The 20,418-nt window shown below is 41.6% G+C and overlaps 1 protein-coding gene across 3 annotated transcripts in view; it reads right to left on the bottom strand.

Moving 5' to 3' along the window:
* XRN1 (5'-3' exoribonuclease 1) overlaps positions 1-20,418 on the bottom strand; it is a 58,323-nt gene that overhangs the window by 16,939 nt on the left and 20,966 nt on the right. For all 3 annotated transcript variants that reach the window (XM_069975414.1, XM_069975412.1, XM_069975415.1), the window contains exons 7-29: positions 20,155-20,242; positions 19,906-20,074; positions 17,428-17,495; positions 14,105-14,239; positions 13,567-13,639; positions 13,134-13,236; positions 11,927-12,016; positions 10,719-10,875; positions 10,521-10,640; positions 9,048-9,217; positions 8,348-8,468; positions 7,013-7,111; positions 6,807-6,910; positions 6,586-6,717; positions 6,343-6,505; positions 5,980-6,093; positions 5,773-5,871; positions 4,396-4,511; positions 3,698-3,844; positions 2,664-2,753; positions 2,441-2,576; positions 2,168-2,224; positions 724-856 (exon numbers count right to left, since the gene is read on the bottom strand). In XM_069975414.1, coding sequence (XP_069831515.1) covers positions 724-856; positions 2,168-2,224; positions 2,441-2,576; positions 2,664-2,753; positions 3,698-3,844; positions 4,396-4,511; positions 5,773-5,871; positions 5,980-6,093; positions 6,343-6,505; positions 6,586-6,717; positions 6,807-6,910; positions 7,013-7,111; positions 8,348-8,468; positions 9,048-9,217; positions 10,521-10,640; positions 10,719-10,875; positions 11,927-12,016; positions 13,134-13,236; positions 13,567-13,639; positions 14,105-14,239; positions 17,428-17,495; positions 19,906-20,074; positions 20,155-20,242 — 2,684 coding nt within the window. The remainder of the gene's footprint in view (positions 1-723; positions 857-2,167; positions 2,225-2,440; positions 2,577-2,663; positions 2,754-3,697; positions 3,845-4,395; positions 4,512-5,772; positions 5,872-5,979; positions 6,094-6,342; positions 6,506-6,585; positions 6,718-6,806; positions 6,911-7,012; positions 7,112-8,347; positions 8,469-9,047; positions 9,218-10,520; positions 10,641-10,718; positions 10,876-11,926; positions 12,017-13,133; positions 13,237-13,566; positions 13,640-14,104; positions 14,240-17,427; positions 17,496-19,905; positions 20,075-20,154; positions 20,243-20,418) is intronic.

Below are 20,418 nucleotides of genomic sequence, written 5' to 3'. Positions count from 1 at the left end.
CTGTTCCTTCAAAAGTTCACCCATTACTCTAAAAAGTTGCTACCATTGCCAGATTACATATAGTACAAAAGTGGAAACTGGTGTAACCCCCTTCTCTCTGAACTCTTGGGCACTATAAGCAGAAAAGTACATATTGTATGGCAGAGGCATTGCCAAGTCCTCCACACTTACCTGGTGTCCTTGGATGGCAAGTAGATATCTCTTGTATAAGACTAGACTCTCTTGTGTGCCAAGACACTTCTGTTCTTTTGTTTTTCTTAGTGTCAGCCTATAACCCATGGTGCACGTGTCCCCCAATAAGACGCACGAGAAATACTGTTTCTCTCTTATATTCTGTAGCCGCTTGTATTTGTATGTTGGTTTTTCTTTAATCTAGCTGGACTCTTCTTATGCAGAGTGCCACCTTCATGGACTTTAAATACGTCTCTTAGGACTGTAACATCTTGATATGTGGCACTGCGATTACTTGCTACATCCTATTTACCATAAATTTTATAGCTTTGCAGTTTGGATTTTGTAAAACTTGCAATGATTCTGTACTTTCTTATTAAACCTTTATTCATGTTATATGTTATAAAACAAACAAAAAATCCTTTTCAATAAAAATTATTAAACCAGAGAGTCAGGTCTGTTAGATTGGATTTGTATATTGGTAGACATAAAAACCTGGCCAATATAAACAGCAGCTCTAAAAAGGCAAGGTAGATTCAATAAAAGATTTACCTCCTTTAATCCCAATAACTGTGCCGCGGAGCCCCAATGGGACAGAAAAGCTCTCCCGCACGTTGACAACACGGTCAAAGAGCCGGAACTCGGCATCTCTGTCTGGAACAACTCCAAATTGCTGCTCAAGAGGCTGAGAGGAAAACCAGAAGACACCCTTATATATAGCACATGCTAAAGATCATTGAAGATGACCTGTCACTAAACTGCCCTGTATAATGCTCACAATCATTACCTCTTCCCATAAAACAAAATCCTAAAATATAACTCATTAAAGAAACTCACATCATAGAGGTTTTGAACTTCTTGATCTGGGGATCTTACCATGGCCATAAATCACTTGCAATCCAAGATCTCATGATTCTGACTAAAAGTGCATTGTCTGCAGCAGTTATTAAAGGGGTATTTCCATCTCAACTAACATAGATAACCTTGTAGGTTTTTGCAAATACATGCGTTTACCAAACTTTCCTTCTCCTGATATGGCAGCTCGCTCTTTCCTTCCCATTGTTGACAGTTTGTTGTCTAAGTTACCAACCACCACTCTGCTCTAAAAGCAGTGGTCCGGTTAGTGGTGTGGGGTGTGGTATATAATTATATATATATATATTTATTACACACATACATACATATACACACACACACACGTATAGAGTAAACTAGACAACAGACTGTCCAATATGGGATACAAAGCACACAGGTATATCAGGACAGGGAGACAGGTTTGCTGAATTAATGTATTTGCAAAAATATTTAACTTGACAAGCCCTACAAAGATAACAATATATTAGTTGTGATGGGAATACCCCATGAATAACTGCTGTAGACAAAGCACAAAAAGGAAAATACAAATACAGAAAAATAAGTGCATTAGTGCAACACTTATGCACTTGACTTATTTCCTGTATTTGTAGTCATCATCTAATACTGTATATTTGGGTATATAAAGCGTAACGTCCTCCCTAAGCTTATTACATAACACTAATGGAGAAGGAGGTTTTGTTACGCAATACAATGCATTAATGCGGAACCTTGGTTTTTTTGAGGAAAGATATTGTTCCCCTCCTCACTTTTCTTTTCACTTTTTGTACACTGTTTTTAGTCTGCAACAGTATTTATTATATTTTTATATTTTCAAATTTGCATACCTCATTTATATCTTTGGCTAGGTTCACACTGCAATTTTGATGTTTTTTTTCTTCTGTTTTATGTAAAAAAAAAAAAAAAAAAAAAAAAGATGAAAAAATGGATGCATTTGTGTGCATCCATTTTTGATCCGTTTTTCCATTATAAAGAAAAAAAATGCAGTGTGAACCTAGCCTTAGGCTTTTTTTTCTAGCTTCGGTCAATGGAGTTCACTTTACTACAAGTATAAAAAAAATCCCAGCAGCATTCAAATGTAATAAACAATGCAGGAATATTTCATTTCTGAAGCAAAACTTACCCGAAACAATAAGTGTGGTTTCACAGTAACACGCACCTTCTTATTGCTCTTCTTGGCCTGTGGAGAACACCCATATTACCTCCTAGACACTAGATGACTCTACAAAAGGAGCTTATGACTAATAGCAAAAGTCAGGCAGAATGTGTGACATACATTGTATGAGGGAATACAATGCTATAGAGCTCTGTAAAGCTTTAGACTAAAGGCAAGGATAACAAGCATTATTGGCTGAGAGATTTGTGCCATATAATCCCTTATTTGTATCAAGCTAACCTTACACCTTGCAACCTCCTCTTCAATTTTTTCCACAATGGCAGAATCCAAGATCTGTAGATCACACGATGAGCGAGACAGCAGGCTAACAGGATGAGCCTTCAGCCAGGAAACTATTTCTTGGACTTTCTCTGCCCTGCAGACATACAGAACATGCCATACATCATAACAGCAAAGAATAAGCAGCCACAGCAGCAGGTTTACAAGGTTACAATGGTCTTACCCATTCTCATCTTCCCCTGGCCAGATGTCATCTTCATAGAACACATCATCTTGGCTGTTCTTTGAAATGTATGTAAATAGCTCGGGATACCTGTATCACAGAGAATGTATAAAGTATCAGATGCATGTCTCATATGGCCATCCAGCTGCATAATCCATGCACAATGTGTGAAGAGCAGAGAAAATAATTCTAATACAAAATCTGGAAAGTTCCCTGAGAACTGAGGAGAACACAGTCCTGTTAGTTCATTACTGCTCAAAAAGGACAGAATTTACCAATATATAATAGTCTGACTCACACAAATAATATTCCTTCTACTGATCTTATGTAAAATCATTGGCACATGGGATGACATTTGAATCAGGTCAGTGCTATGAAGAGTCGCCCCGCAAGGAAAATCCCATGAGAATGACACAACAGGTCACTACAAGTAGCATTTACATCTACTGATAATGCTGCAGACTAGTACTGAGTGGACTAGTTGAACTGCTCAGCGTTCGACTCCTGGTGGCTGGAGAAGTTGGATACAGCCCTACGGACTCCTGGAAAACATGGATACAGCTCATGGCTCTATCCATGTTTTCCTAGCAGCCCTAGGGCAGCATTCAGCTTCTGCACCCATTGAGGGTCAAATGCTGAGCGATCTGAGAATGTTGCCAAACCTGAACAGTTCAGCAAGTCCACTCAACACTATCGCAGACACATTAAGGCAGTGCAAGACCAACAATATTTTGGGGATTATTGCTCATGTTTTTCCCATTTAAACTGGGCGGTTGTGGTTATGATTGATGCAAATCACAATAACCACCAGCCAATATAAAGAGTAATATTCAGACGATTTTCTTCTTCCTAGTACTAGGATCCACTATAGGTATGATGAATAACTATCTCTGAATACGGGCTAAAAAAGACAGACAAGTCCTAAGAACCTAACAAACTTCAGAAATTGAGAAAACGGAGAAGTTACCCAAAGGAATAAAGTTACAGTAAAAATACATATAAATATTAGTTTAATATAACATAGCCCTTATTACCTCTCAATATATTCACCCAACAGCTGTTCAACAGCTGAAGAATATGTCCATTCAGTGCCAACCCTTTTGGTATAACCAGGGACCTCTTCATTTTTCTTATTAAACTTCAAGTTTAAGCCCACATTTGCTTTCTGCTCTCCATGCGGACTAAAAGACGACAGGGCATAAATGGTTACGTTTCACATATATCCTTTTACTACACTTACATAGACTTAAAGATTACAAATAGCTTCTCATTCTATATACTAATGGAGGAAATGAGTTTGGTGGGGAGTCAGCTACAAGGAACCCCAGATTCTAAGTGACTTTTATGTAAACTACAAATTGAGGAGACCCGAAAATTAAGTGAGGAAAGAGGGACTGGTAGTGGGAAAAGATGAGGAGGCCATTATGATATATGTAAGGTGAATAGTCGAATAGCCCAAAAGTCCCCAAACCAATCAGAGGAATGACCAGGGAGACAATCGTGCTGTGTCCGTGTGAAGAGATGTGCCTCAGACTTCCATTATGTGACCATCTTCACATGACACAGAGCCGGGAAAGGACTGAGCTGAGGGCGACACTTCCCAACTCGTTTCTCCTGATCAGTCGCAGTAACACTCAGACCGCAACCAAACGATACTTTTCACATGTCAACAGTATATTTTTGTGACCGTGCCTCAGTGAAGGGAAATATATTCTGTTACATGTATACTCACTTTTTTTTGGATCCCCGGCCAATAAATATACTTCCTGTGAACCTTGAAACGAGGTATCCATTGACTCCCAGACGACTAGCCAACACATAGCCAGGATTGTACTTTACTGAATATTTCTAGAAATACAAATAGAAACTCATATGTTAATTTATCCATTGTAAATCACACTTGTATCCTGATATTTACAACAGACTAGCACTGGGGAATTCTACATGTATTCTGATGTATTTCGCAGATGCGCAGGGGTGTACGTTGGAAAACTGTCCAAGTATACAGTGGCATGTGTCAACCATATGCTCCAAGGGGAGTTTAAGTCGAATAGACTACTCTATAATTGCAAAAAAAAAAAAAAAAAAGGGTCATGCATACCAGCCCAACAAAGGGGTGAATGGGGGCCACATACGCCAAACATACACTGCGAACACACCCTATTTTTAATAAAAATTGAAGATAAGTCTCAGTTCAGAGACTACAGGCCAATATGAATAAAAAATAATAAAAACCGACATTTGCCTGCAAATATTAAAAGACAAATATAGGGATTACAGGATTAGACATACACCGCTGCCGCATAATTGTCACTGCAGAGTTTGAGAAAAAGGCAACAATCATGCGAGAGCTGCAATCCTAACTAGTATTGGTTGTCTCACATCCCCTTAAAGGGGTTTGGCCACTTTATAGTAAAATTGCTCAGTCTACAGTAATAGTAAGTGTACTCACTGTATATACTGACAGCAGCTCCCTGTGTACCTCATAGAGCTAAAATCAGGCTCCCCACCTCCAGGTTGTGCTGCCCTGCTCTGTGGTGTTTCTTTCCATGAGATGGTTGACATAGATGAGCATGTGACCAGGCCCCGTCACACTAGCACTATGAGGTACACAGGGAGCTGCTGTCAGTATATACAGTGAGTACACTTACTAATACTGTACACTGAGCAATTTTACTACAAAGTGGCCAACCCCTTTAAACTAATACCACACTGAATAGGGCTTTTACAGGAAAATAAAAGCTCTAGATTACGCTTAGAGTTAAGAATGGTGTGTTGAGCCCAAGGATGCAAGCCTTCAACCTCCCCCACCCATCCCAGCATGAAGTGCATAGTTCAGTGCTGGAATATAAGCTCTGTATGGCTATCAATCAAGACAAGGAAGGGTGGAAAAGGGATAAGGCATGCACCCTGGGGTTCAAAACTGTTTCCTTGACCCTTCAACTATGAGCATGATCTAGAGCTGCCAGTTGCCCCTTTAAAAAAAAAGTCTTAACAGAGCTCTAAACTCTAGGTTCACACTGCTTTTTGATGTCTATTGTGCAAAATGGACGATAAAAACCAATGTTGCTGTATTCCATACTGCAGAACCGATTTCCCATTGACTTACATGCTGGTTTTGTATTAAGGCCTCGAGCTCTGGTTCACAGGTAATGCTAAATAGAACACGAATTCTGTTCTCACTGAGAACATCAGAAGAATCTTGCACCTAAAGGTTAGAAAGACAAAGATAGATTTAAAACACAGAAGTAAAATTTCTAACAAAGCATATGCTATTACAAACACATAGGCTAAGCCAGCTAGATAAACACCGTACCTCTCCCATGCAACCATAGTATGGATTGCCAAGCATGAAGACTGTACTTCCAGTAGAAAACAGTTCACCAAGTGTCTTAAAATGAGAAAAGCCAGATTCAAAAGCTGTGATATCCTGAAATAAAGAGGAGAATTAATGTCCCCAATCTGCAAATATGGAGGACTGCATAATTGGTAGAAAGTGTAAACTTAAGTTCTTTCACATCACATTAGTGGAGTCTATTTCAGAGCCTTAGGCAAATGCACCACATTTATCAGAGTGGTTCAGGCTATCCGGCCCATCAGAATTGTATGCTGTCGTTTGCAGTAGTAAATCTGCCCCATAGTGTCCACAAGGTTTACATGCCAATAGTACAGTGCTCACCTTCACAATAGCTTGGTATACAAAGGGGAGAACCTGCTTAGACCACTGCTTTTCTAGGACAACGTCTCCATCTTGTGTTAATTGGTACCGACGGCCAGTAAGCAGCTGCGCATATATAACCACTGATGTGTCGTTGACGATTACACCTTTTCTTTTATGGTAACTTCAAGGAAAAAAGACATTTAATATCTTAGCAAATAAAATGAATAAAAGAGGATTATGAGCTTTTCTCTATGGACTCACTGTTCATGTATTCCTTGTACATCCTTCACCCAAATGTTTCGCTCTTTGTTACTAACATGAACTATTTTTGTCGGGGGAACCGCCCCACCAGTGTACAGCTTCTGGCATCCTTGAGGTTCATCCAAGAACATTCTGGGGAAAAAAAACCAAACAAACTATGAAGTAAGGAACCTCCAAATATATTTATGTAAAAAAAAAGTGATGTAATCTAATGTACATACTTCATTTCTCCATCCGACACAGCTACCACTCGCGCTTCTTCAAGGTGAGGCCAATTGACAAACACAGAATTCCCAAGCACAGCAGAAGCCACAAATTCCACCTCCTGTGAACAGATGAACCAAATGAAGCATGAACAACAAGATGACACAATAGTACCATATCAACATGGGCAACTACATACTAAATGTCAAGCCATGTGACTTACATTATCTTCAGAGTCCTCATCCACAATAATCTCTAAGATCATGTTCTCTCCCCGGCTGGTCTGCTGGAAAACCTGAACTCCAGCTTTCTTCAAAGAAAACTTGGAAAAAATATGTTAAATAGCATTATTACAAGCAAGGAATAGCTCCATAAATAATAATCTGGTACAAATTATGTCTCTATTGGCATCATGATCTATATTCAGAATTGTACTGGTAACTACTGAAATAGGCTATCACATACGGACAAGCATCTGATTTAGAGGGCTGTCCCATCATATATCATTTTCAATGGTTTCTAAGGTAATGCACAGTATACATCTTCACTACACTGGATCCCATGTTACCTATCTGTAGGGAAGGTAAAAAGGAACAACGCTGTCAGCTACCAGAGGGGGAAGACGACAGATTCTCTCCAGAGTCTTCCCAGCAGCACGGCCGTCACTTGTAAATGTGCATGGAAGGCATCAAGAGGCCTGTCGCCTGCCACCATCCCAGTTATCCCCTACTGCCAAATGTAGAGCTGCACACAGTCTGCTGTCATTCCATCGCCTGCAGCTACACTGTACGCTGTCCCTGCTGTGCTGTAGGAATATGCTGTGGTGAGCTCCCCCTGGTGGTGGGAAGCCGCCATACCATGCACTCTGTCTCTGCTATGCATGTGACATGTGAGTTTTTCTTCATGGAAAAATAAAACAACCTCTGAAAATAAGACCTAGTGCATCTTATGGAGCAAAAATATAAAACACAAAGTCTTATTTTCGGGAAAACAAACTATATTAGATAGCCCCCTTTAAGCCAGATATTACCAGCATTTTTGAACTTTTAGTATAAGAATACGAGAAACCCTTTGATATTTAATAATCTGAGGCCCTTTGCTGTACTGGATTCTGGCAGATCACCTGATCATCAGCTGAGTGTTCTGTACAAACACTCAACATGAACAGCAGTTACTTAGATATGAAGTTGGAGTCAACAAGTGTTTCCAGGCATCAGGGTTAGAATAAACTACAAGCCATACTACGGCTCACAATCAGGACAAGAAAAAGTATCTGGAAAATATCTCAAAATTACATGACTATAATAAATCTTACAACACGGTGATCCAGACAACACTAACATCTAGGTCACCATTTTATGAACAATCCTATACATGGTGTTATGATCAGCTTTGGTTACAGAGTACTCCAATTGGATTAAGGGCCCTATTAGACAGCCCAGGGGCACCTGCAAATGATTGCTTGTTCAAGGAGCCAGTCATGCAGCCCTTTCTGGGAATCAGCCATTGGCTCACATTCCATATTACAAGGGAAATGGCTATGACTAGCAGAACTTACCGTGTGTAAAATATGCTTCAGAGTGGGGAACCCACAGAAATATAATGCACTCTTGTTCACCTTGGTAATCTTGTTATCACCCATAGAAACATGCCAAGCATCCAGTGAAATGATCTTATGCCTAACAAAGAAAAAGGGACAATTTATAGCTATACAAGTATCTAAAAAGCAAAAATAAATGTTAATTTTTTCTATATTTTTCTACACCTTATTTGGTCCCATTATTTTCTATGTTTCTAGGACATGTCAGAAAGTTAAAGGATTTGCCACAAAAGAGAATGAAGCTGGATAAACTACACAGATATTCTGCAAACTAAAATGCTATACACTACCGGAGCCTCGCCACTTGGTCTACCTTTTGTCTCCTAAATTCTGTACAACATTAAAATAAGTACAACATAAGTCAGTAGCGTTACTAAACTAGGGATTGTTACAGGCAGGGAAACTTAAAGTCAATTTGCTGACTACTGTTTGCCCAGCTATGCCTCACTGACAACTAGGGGGCTCTTCACTGGCGAGACCCACCTCATGGCTTGAGAAGCACTGGAGTAAGCAATCTATTAATAACACGAAAAAAAAAACAGCAAGACCACTATGATACCCAACTGGCTGGCACAAATAACTTGTTAGAATAAGTAATCTTTACATTCTAGCTAACATGCTTCCCTATAACAATACATTCTGGTTTAAACATCTTTACCTTGCATGACAAAACTCAATGCTTTGAAACTTTTCTGGCCATGGCGAGTTGTATTTGTAGTTTGTCTCCTTGTCATACCAGTACAAGAAGCACTCACTATGCTGGTTCCGCTTTTTTTCATCTTCTGTCAATTGTTTGTTGCAGGACTCCATGGCTTCCAGCAATCGAGTCTACAAATACATGAATACATAATTTCATGTTCGGATACTCGTCCAGGTTTATCCTTCTTTTAGTTGTGGGGAAGAAAGATGCTATATACTGGGTAAAATAGATCTATCTACAGTGGGACCTTGGATTAAGAGCATAATTTATTCCGGGGCCGTGCTTGTAATCCAAATCTTCCCATAAGAAATAATTGAAATGCAGACAAATGGTTCCACACCCCAAAAAGAATGATTTTGAATTCTGAACACGATATAAAACAAATATTCAGAAAGAGCTGAAAATGTTATATTATAAGTCACTGCACAGTAATGGAGAGGATGGGAAACACAAGGGCAGAAAGAGACTGCAGGGAGCATGAAGGAATGAGCAGGGCATATATGGGGACAGTATAGCAGCACTCTGTCCGGCGAGAGAGGGGTTACCGCTATGCAGAGATTACCTCCACAGTCCTGTCCCCTGATGTAAGCCCCAGCCTGAAGTGGCTCTGCTATGACTTGGAAGGTGAGGGAGACTTCCTGGGTCAGAGTACAGTGCTGTAGACCCCGCTATGCGGACCATGCCCCTCCTCAACTCCCACCCAGTACAGGGACCTCTCAAACAAAAGCAATGCTCTTAAACAAAGTTGCATATTTGAAAAACTGAGTTCTTCTTGCAAAATGCTCTCAATCCAAGTTACTCTTAAACCAAGGTACCACTGTAGATTCAAACCAAAAAAACATTTCAACAGAAACACTGCATTTATAGCAATCAGTCTCCATGTTAAAGAGGTGTTCTCGTCTCAACATTGCTTACTGAGAAAACCCCTTTAAAAAAAAGCATTAGTAGTGAAAAAATACATTTCCCCAAAATGCTAAGTTTTCCCAAAGTGATCTGGCCAAGTGGATCTTAACCAATGCCAGGAGCCTTTTGTTCCCTCTGTTTTTTGGAAAGTGGCGTTACAAACAGGAAACAAGATTAGGCCCATAGAACGCATAATCTTGATCAATGATTGCATTTAGAGATTACCTAACTTCTACCAAATACACTATGCAGAGTATTCAAGAAACAGCAATACCGGTATATGGGAACTGGCACTATTCAGAAAACAACAACAATTGTGTATTGAAGAGTCAAACACCATCACTCTTGTCAGGAGGGGACACCCACCACTCCTGAAATTGAAGGGACTATACTGCTTTAGCTGTGAGGCTTCCTAAGTGAAAATCTAAATTATTGGAATTCATGCCATCCAACGCCGGGGGACCATGTCTACATTATATTTAAAAAAATTAGACGTACAATTTGTGTATAGACATATTATATACTTGCCTCATCAATAAAAGGAATCAGCACCACCGCTTCCCATTCTTGCTGCTTCCCGTTTAGGTCAGTTTTAAAATCTTGCGGGTAGTAATCGATGATCGGAGAGTCTTCACTGGTCATTAAACTCTATAATAAGAAAATTTCAATGTAAGCAAAACACAATGGCAGGATACAAACCCACAAAGCGATCCTTGTAATGCTTACCTGATAAGCCAGAGGCAGCAAATCTTTACTAGCAGCAGGAAGGACAGCAAGCAGCTGCTCAAACGGCATGAAGGGTTTCCCTAACTCAAAATTCAGCTTCAGCTGGCCGATATTACAGATATCAGACAGATACGGTGCATAATGATAGGGGTAATACCTAAAATCCAAATCAGAGAAATGATTATAACAGACTGAGGTTGAGAAAGGTGTAAAGACAAACACTGAACATCTCAACACCTCTGTCCATATAGTGTGACTGTCATCTTTGATAGTATATGGCAGATGTCTTAACACCCCACTAAATTGAGCAATGGCAACCATTCTGTTTGAACGCTTAAAAGAAACGATCCCATCAATCATCTTTTTGCCACGTGTTAAAAGGCATCTTATCAGTTATATGTCAAGGTCATCTTATAACCTCATATGGTCCAGAGTTTATGGTGGGGAAACATGTGGAAGCTGTGAAACTAATATAGTAATGGCTGGACAAGGATAACTAATAAAGATATGAGCACTTCATGAAGCAGATCAACGTGTCTCTGAACCAGATGGAACATGTAATCAAGCAATTCTGCATGACAAAAACAAACAAAAAAAAACAAGAGGAAACTAACTTTTAAAGATGTCTCCTATAAAGGCCTTAGGTTTTGCAGCCCAGCCTGCTAGGAAAGGATAGATATCACAAGCCTCCTAGCATTTACTATCTAGCTTTACCTGGGATTAATGAAGAGGTGGAACTTATCTCTCCACAAGGTTTAAAGCAAGTGAAGTCTGCGAATATAACACTGGGGCATTATTTTGTGATTTAAATCTTCCCAATAGGTCACCCCTACCGCACTTCTATAATGTACTTAACATAATCATCTTTGACTTCAAAGAGAGTTATTCTGCGTGGTACACTGTGAGAGCAGGCCAATAACCCCTTCTAAAACCTACATGCAATCTAGACACTAGAAAACGTAATCTCTCAATGGCTGCAAAAGCAAAATGTTGAAAGATAATGGCACAGACATGATAAGAATAGCAGTCTCCAGAGCAGTCTGGCCTACTTTATAGAAGCCTGGAAATCCTTGGAGGCCGCAATAATTTTAGTATCTTCATTATATAAAAGTCATCAATGCATCCAAATACTTTAAATGTAAATGACCCCAAAATATTACGAAAAAAATAAACCCACAAGGTGAGGAGAGAAAGAGCTCACTACTTACCAACTCCAGGACTGAACCCCATGGTAGTAATAGTGCAAAATCCATTGTATGGCCTGAACATAACACTTGGCTTGATCGGCCAGAAAGTCACTAATAGGAAGATGTAAAGAGAAGAATAGGAAAACAATAAAATAAATACTTCACATATCTTCATGTGACCATCACACAAATGTACAAACAAGCATTACAAAGAAAGCCAATTATTGAAATGGTTTACCAGTTCTGGAAGAGCCAGATTGTGTTTGCATGCTAGCCATGGGCTGTTCTGTATTCTTACAGAACAGCATATTCAGCTACATTATTTTACGCCAAGAAATTAAGCCGCACATGAACGTGTGCAGTGCTGCTCACACTGAAGTGGCACCGCACACATGAAAACCCCTTCATGGCAGGAACATTTATAGACCTTGCAATTGCATGGGGCATCGCCAATTACAAGGTTGCACCCCAATGTAAATAGAAGTATTGCTGACTTGAAGGGCTTAATAAGTATGTCAAGGGTATGCATCCTTGAGCAGCCTTAAATAGAATGCAACATAAGAAAATGACAGGGTTTAAAGTCATCGTACCACCTGTACATCACTTTTGTGATTTCTACATGGATAGACCGAACACTGGCCGGGGGTGAAGCACTAAAGGCGGGCCCACTCACGCCCAGTGACAAAACCCCCTCCCCTCTGTGACACAGCTTGATTAGAATCAATGGAGCCTCATCATAGATGAGAGGGAGGGACCACCTCCAGTGTTTTACCCCAGGACAGTGCTTGGTAATAGAACAGCGCCGTATGCAGGAACTGGGTTGCAATTCAAAAAAAGGATCCCTGAGCAGACGTTGATCTATCCAGGTAAAATAAATAATAAAAAAAATTCGCTTTAAATCAGCTTTTTATACTTTAACCACAATTTTTACTTTTAGTGATTTTTTTCGCTTGTTTTCCTTCTTCTATATATTTTTTCAAAATCTTAGTTTTTATTCTGACCACAAGGCCACTTAAACTGAGCTGAGATTTTCTGTTGTCCGTCTGTCTGGAGAATATAAAAAAAAAAGTGGCACCAACAGACAGAAAACAATAAATAAAGATCACAGCTCCCTACGGAATGACCTTTGAAAAGGACATTAGGAAAAGAGCATATTTTAGTATCTAAAATCAGTAACTATCTAGGTGATACATTCCTTTCAAGGCTCAGTTAGATATTAGATACTTACTCTGACACAACCTCCACTCCCATTTTTGACATGTAATATGATCTCTTATATTGTCTAAACTCAGTCTCAAAAAGATCATCATCATCTGGGTCCTCATCTAAACCTGGAACATTAAATAGACACACAAACACACAAAAAACAAACTATCAATTGGAGTGACAGCAGGCAGATCATCAGCAGAAAAAGACCACCTAGTCCATCAAGACCACCCTTATATTATTTCCTTTCTTATTATCTTAAGATATATGTTTATTCCAGGCAGATTTACATTCAGGTCCGGTGAATTTACCAACCACATCTGCTGGAAGTCTCTCCCAAGCATCTACTACTCATTCAGTAAAATCATACTTTCTTACATGGTTTCGGATATTTTTTCCTTTCCTCAGTTTCTCTAGACTTTTTTTCTAACAGGAGAGAGGGAGGATTTACTTACATTTAGCATTGTCATCTACTACTTCTTCATCATCATTTTCTAAAGCACCTAAACAAAGTGCATCACTGAACTCCTGCCAAAAACAAAATATGAAAGTCATTTCCATAGAAGTTCAAATACTTCTAAGTTTTAGTAGTTTGTGTGATTTTTGTCCTATCTAAATGAACCACCACTGGTAACCTTTACTAAGACAGCAGTAAACCACCTGCCTTTTTGCAAATTCAGACTTTATGGGTCACTTGAGTGCATTATTCAGCAGTTCGCTCAGTACGCTAAGGGAGCAGTCAAACGTCCACAAATTACCATCCGTGCACGGACAACATTCTGCGGACCAGACCGTGGACATCATTATGATGCTGGGAGCTCCAAAATTATTTGATTGTTCGCACTACTGTACTGATGAGTGATGTGTTTCAGATGTGTAAATGCCCCCTAAGCCAATACTGGGCATACTGGTCCCAGTTTCATACTACAGTGGCAGAACAAGTTAGTAGCCATTGGTACTTGCTGTATGACAGCATTTGGACAATCAACCCACCTTGCTCTTCTTTTTCTTACAGTTTTGAGCTTCTTCGGCAGCTTGGCCTGCAGCTTCATTGAGGTATTTATTGCCAACTTTGCTTTCAAACCATTTTAGGTCAACAAAGATTTCATTGAAATGCTCCCGGTCAAACTGCAATTACAAAAACATGACAGGTATAAGCTGCATAATGGTGAATGATAACTACAGGCAGGTGGGAAGATAAAACTTATTACCCTAAAACTCCACAGCCGCCCAGAGTAGCTTATAGAGGACTGTGATAAAAGAGCAGTTATTGCTTAAAACTACAGACAGCTTCCATCTAATAAGTGCTGATAAATGCCTAAAAGTGACAGGCCCCTGCGACACCAGTCCCAATAAGCCATATGGAGAGGAGTTAGTACCAGGAGACAACCAATAAAAAATTTTTACCACCCTTCTTGCAGCTGCTCCTGGAAGATTGGGTAACAATGTATACGTCCACCCTTTAACGTCCAGAATTAGAATAGGGCTCATGCATGGAACCCACACAGTGTGGATGTATCCATGGTTGCTAAACTTTCTGGCAGCAGGAGTGACTGCACATCGATAGGGATTTTTTTTTCTCTATCTATTATCACAGGCTATTTAGACGACAGGTGTAAGGGCTCATTCACACTGAGTAAAACAGCATAATTTCCACCTGTTTTACTCCGTGTGAACGGGCCCCAAAGCAGATCTGTCATAAGATAATGCTACCCCATGTAAGGGTAAAATACCATGGGGACAGGTCTGCTCTACTATTAAAAATCTACTAAATAAAAAGGAATACTCTGGATTTTTTTTTAAATCAACTGGTGTCAGAAAGTTACGGGTCTGTAAAAACCTGTGTTTTAGTATGCTGCTGTATGTCATGCAGGAAGTGCTGTATTCTTTTCAGTCTGACACAGTGCTCTCTGCTGCCACCTCTGTCCATGTCAGGAATTGTCTAGAGCAGCAGCAAATCCCTGTAGAAAACCTCTTCTGCTCTGGACAGTTCCTGTCATGGACAGAGGTGGCAGCAGAGAGCATTGTGTCAGTCTGTTAAGAATACACCACTTCCTGCAGGACATGCAGCAGCTGACAATCAAACAGAGGTATATCAGACGGCACTGCTCTCACTCACAATCATATGGCAGGTGTACCTGTTCAGACCATGTACCCAGCAGCATATGCGGTGCTCAATCCGAAAATAGTAAAAATAACCAAAGTATAAGAGGCAAAGAGCGGCACTCACCAGCTGCAACTTGAATAAAATCTGGCTTTTATTAGAACTTCAGGATAGCAGGGGAGAACAGAGAGCAGGTAACTGCAGTTTCACGACACAGCACCGCTTCTTCAAACCCTTTGACAATCGGTTTGACAAAGCGGCGCTGTGCTGTGAAACTGCAGTCACCTGCTCTATGTCTATGTCTTTGCCTCTTATGCATCTAGCAGCTGATAAGTACTGGAAGACTTGAGATTAAATCGGAGCAAGTTAGAAATCTGTATAAGGCTGCATTCCCACGTTCCGTGATACGTGGAATGCATGTACCGGAGTCCCCCCACGCCCGGACAGCATCTGTAATTAGATGCTGGGAGCGGGGGAGACTGTATTCATAAGCGCCGCGCTGTAGTAACAGCACCGCGCGACTGATTCATTACAGCGCGGCGCTTATGAATACAGTCTCCCCCGCTCCCAGCATCTAATTACAGATGCTGTCCGGGCGCGGGGGAACTCCGGTACATGCATTCCACATCAGTGATCCGTCAGGATCACAGAACGTGGGAATGCAGCCTAACTTCCTGGCACCAGTTGATCTGAAAAACATTTTTTCCTCTGGAATAACCCTTTAGTTTCTCACAGCTACTTACAAGATGCTATTAAAGGAGAAGTCCGGCCCAAACTATTTATTGATATGTTAATACTTATGGAAAGTTATACAAATTTCTAATGTACATTAATTATTAAGTATGAGCAGATGATGGGGAGTAGTACTAGGGCCGATCTCCATCACCCGCCGAACCGCCGCTGCCCGCCACCGCACTATATACACTGAACTACTACTCCCATCATCTGCTCATAGTATGAGCAGGTGATGGGATTAGTAGCTGGGTTATCCCTATGACTTGCCTGCCGCCGCTGATGCCGCCGGGTGCAGGGGGGAGCCGCTCATCACAGTGCAGCCATCATGCCCCCTCCTTCTTCCGGGATCTGGGCAAACTTCCCCCTATCCCATGGCTGACTCCACGCCCAGCCGCCGCTCTCCGCTCACACATACCGGGAGCCGGTTTGTGTGAGCAGAGAGCAGTGGCCGGGCAGGGAATCAGCCATGGGATAGGGGGAAGTTTGCCCGGATCCCGGAAGGAGGAGGAGGGGGGGAGCAGAGGGGGCATGATGCTGCACTGTGATGAGCGGCTCCCCCCTGCACATGGCGGCATCAGCGGCGGCAGGCATGTCATAGGGATAACCCAGCTACTCCTCCCATCACCTGCTCATACTATGAGCAGGTGATGGGAGTAGTAGTTCAGTGTATATAGTCCAGTGCGGCGGCAGCGGTTCGGCGGGTGATGGAGATCGGCCCTGGTACTACTCCCCCCCCCATTATCTGCTCATACTATGAGCAGATGATGGGAGAAGTAGTACAGTATATATGTGGCAGCAGCACCGAGCAGGGAGGGAGGAGGGAGGTAGACGCATAGGCACCTCTCTCCCTCCCTGCTCGATGCCCTCCTAATGTACTGATTGAATACATTTATGGAATACTTTGGGGAGCAAGGACACTTGCTCCCCAAAGTATTCCATAAATGTACTCATTCAATAAAGCACACTGTACATTCCATTTCATTAGTTTACATGGACATCCATAGAAACAATAAAGTCCCATAGACTTCTACATATAGAGCGCCCCCTGCTGGACACTCCATAGGACTTACACCCTGGGTCGTGACGTCACTGTATCTGAGAGAATTCTAACACTCCATGATCTACTAAGTTAAAGGGAAATAGCCCTATATGTGCATTTCCTATAATTAATGTACATTAGAAATTTGTATAACTTTCCATAAGTAATAACATATAAAAAATTATTTTGGCTGGACTTCTCCTTTAAGCAAAACAAAAATTGAACAAAAAGCTACTGCCTAGGGTTTCCATTATTATTAACCTCTCAGATAATGTGGGACATTTGCAGAACAGCTCAACTCTGTATACTCATAGTAGAGCTGAAATTATGCCTGAGCGGTTCTATTACAGACTCACGTTAGTGTCTATCCTCCTCCCTACACTGTCATTTTATGTTCTCAAAGCCCCCCCCAAAAATTGGAGAAAAACAACAACTCACAGCTGAAAGCTTAGCAAGATATTTTTCAAAGTGAACCATGTTCAAATATCCATTCTCATTTATGTAGCCTAGAAAAATAGAAAATAAAATAATAAAACATCTCACAGCCAAGTAATAAAATACAGTTTTAACCTTAGGGGGCAGCACACTGATTGGACGAGCGGAAAGTGCTGGGAGCCCCGAAGCAAGCCTGAGCGTGGAGAAGGTGATGTATACACTCAGGCGGTGGCGGGGGTTAATGGGGCGGGCTGCGGACATACAGCGAATTCGCAGCGAGAAATTCGCTGCGGATCAGTTACGTGTGAAGGCACCCTTAAAGGGAATCTATTGGGTGATTCCACATTGAGTAACTAATCATAGTGCCAAGTTAGGGTGAAAAGCGTAACGTTTTCTTTATCCTTATATAGGCATGTGAGGCCATTTACATCGCCTACAACAGTGATTTTCAACCTTTTTTGAGCCGCGGCACACTTTTTATACTTAAAAAATCCCGGGGCACACCACCAACCAAAATGGCACAAAATTATACTAAAACAGTACATATTATACATATAGTTAATAATATAGATTCTAAATGTATTTATACTCAGTGTGAAACCTGGGCCTGTTTTCTTCTCCCCACCATACTTCTCCCCACCATCGCTTCTCTCCTGTGCTTCTCTCCACCATACTTCTCCCCCCTGCTTCTCTACTGTGCTTCTCTCCACCATACTTCTTCCCCCTGCTTCTCTCCTGTGCTTCTCTTCCCCATGCTTCTCTCCTGTGCTTCTCTTCCCCATGCTTCTCCCCACCATACTTATCTCCTGTGCTTCTCTCCACCCTACTTCTCCCCCATGCTTCTCTCCTGTACTTCTCTCCCACATGCTTCTCTCCACCAAACTTCTCCCCCCCTGCTTCTCTCCGCTGTTTCTCTCCCCCATCCCCAGGTTTCTCTTCCCCCCTTCCTCCACACCTCCTCCGAGATGGTCGCCGCTGCTGTCCGCCTCACCTACTGGCCGCCCGTAGGGCCCGGATGTGCACCTCCAATCAGCGGAGACCGGGAGCGTGGTTCGCTGCGGCACGCAACCGGCCACATTATAATCCGCCACTGATCGCTGCGCATTGCCGGGGAACAAAACACAGGGGCATCATAGTTTGGGGAACTTTCCCCGCGGCACACCCGACCATGTGTCGCGGCACACTAGTGTGCCACGGCACACTGGTTGAAAATCACTGGCCTACAACACAGAGGCTGTCAATCAAATGTAGGAGGCAGCAGCAAAGGTGAATAGGGGATAAAAATGCTGGGCACTAGAGACAACTGGACCCTCCCTGTGGACACTTGCTGCTCAAGCACAAGTTCACATCTCTTAAGATAGGACCATTGTCCGAGCCCTCGGCATCTGACTCCTTGTGGCTGCAGAAGTTGGATACAGCCCCAGGAAGTCCTGGAACACTTTTTCCACATCTTTTGGAAGAAAGCAGCTGTGTTTTTTTCTAGTCTTAGATAAACTCTTTAATGATGCAAGTCCTGAACATTTATGTTCAGGAGGTGCAGAGGGTATGTCTGGGTCATAACTAGAGATGAGCGAACCTCGAGCATGCTCGAGTCGATCCGAACTTTCAGCAGCGGTGGCTGCTTAACTTGGATGAAGCCATAAGGCTATGTGGAAATCATGGATATAGTCATTGGCTGTATCCATGTTTTCCAGACAACTATAGAGCTTTATCCAAGTTCAGCAGCCCCAGCTAATTAAATACCGAACGTTCGGGTTTGGATCGATTTGAACCCGAACCCGGTTCGCTCATCTCTAGTCATAACCATTCTTTAAAGTGACACTGTCTCCCCCTATTTGCATTCTGACTGCTCCCCACAGGTGTAAACGGTAAATGTTACAGCTTTCATTACTTATTTTATATCAAACCTCATGGTGCTTGTTCTGGTAAAAAGTTGTTTTTATCACCTGTGGATTGGTACATGTGGGCGGAGCCTTGCGGCCTTTGTGCCACATCGCTCCGCCCCCATCCGTGACGTCATTGTCATATAGGGGCCTATGTGGTGATGACGTCATGGATGGGGCTAAGTGGCGCAGCAATGTGGCACATAGGGCGCGAGGCCTCGCCCAAATATACCAATCCACAGGTGATAAAAACGACGTTTTACCAGAACAAGCACCATGAGGTGTGATATAAAATAAGTAATGAAAGCTGTAGCATTTACCGTTTACACCTGTGGGGAGCAGTCAGAATGCAAATAGGCGGAGACCGTGTCACTTTAAAGAATGGTTATGACTAGAGATGAGCGAACCGGGTTCGGGTTCGAGTCCCTTTACACCTGTGGAGAGCAGTCAAAATGCAAATAGGGGGTGACAGTGTCGCTTTAAAAGAATACATTGTTATGACAATATGGGGAGAAAAAAAATCAGGTTCCATTTTTGCTTGTCACCAGTACGAAAACCAGCCTTAAATCCCATCACACAGAACAGTTCCAGAACCTACCTCCTATCTCTGGCAAGACACTCCTGTATGTTCTATATAATAGAGGCAGTGCATCATGGTTAATGTGCAAATGAGGTAGATGAGGAATAAAATCATTGCCCACAAGAAATCCCATTAAAATCCAGTCATCAATTATTCTCTCTATATCATATTCGAATGAGATTTTGTCCTGAAAGGAAGAACATTTCCATGAATTGCATTTTTCACAAGGGCATTAAAAGTTGAATAAAACCAATAGATGAAACTTGCCTTTAAAGATGAAAATTCATAGTCAATGTACTCTCTCATTAGTGACAAGTGGAGAAGATGAAAAGTTGTTTCTTCTGGTGCAGAAACTCTGAAACACATACAAAGTACAGACGCTTTTATCCCGAAAAGACATCCTAATGCTTCCAAATTTTATGGGCAGTAATACCACACACAACCTGAGGACAGGGGTGGCACTGTGTTTAGACGAAAGTAGCAATGGGTTCCTAATGCTGGAAAACCCCTTAAAGTGTACCCTGTTTGTAA

Source organism: Dendropsophus ebraccatus, chromosome 6 (genome assembly GCF_027789765.1).
Source record: "Dendropsophus ebraccatus isolate aDenEbr1 chromosome 6, aDenEbr1.pat, whole genome shotgun sequence".
Lineage (NCBI taxonomy): Eukaryota > Metazoa > Chordata > Amphibia > Anura > Hylidae > Dendropsophus > Dendropsophus ebraccatus.
Note: the sequence above shows the minus strand (reverse complement) of the source record. Positions and strands in the feature narration are given on the sequence as shown.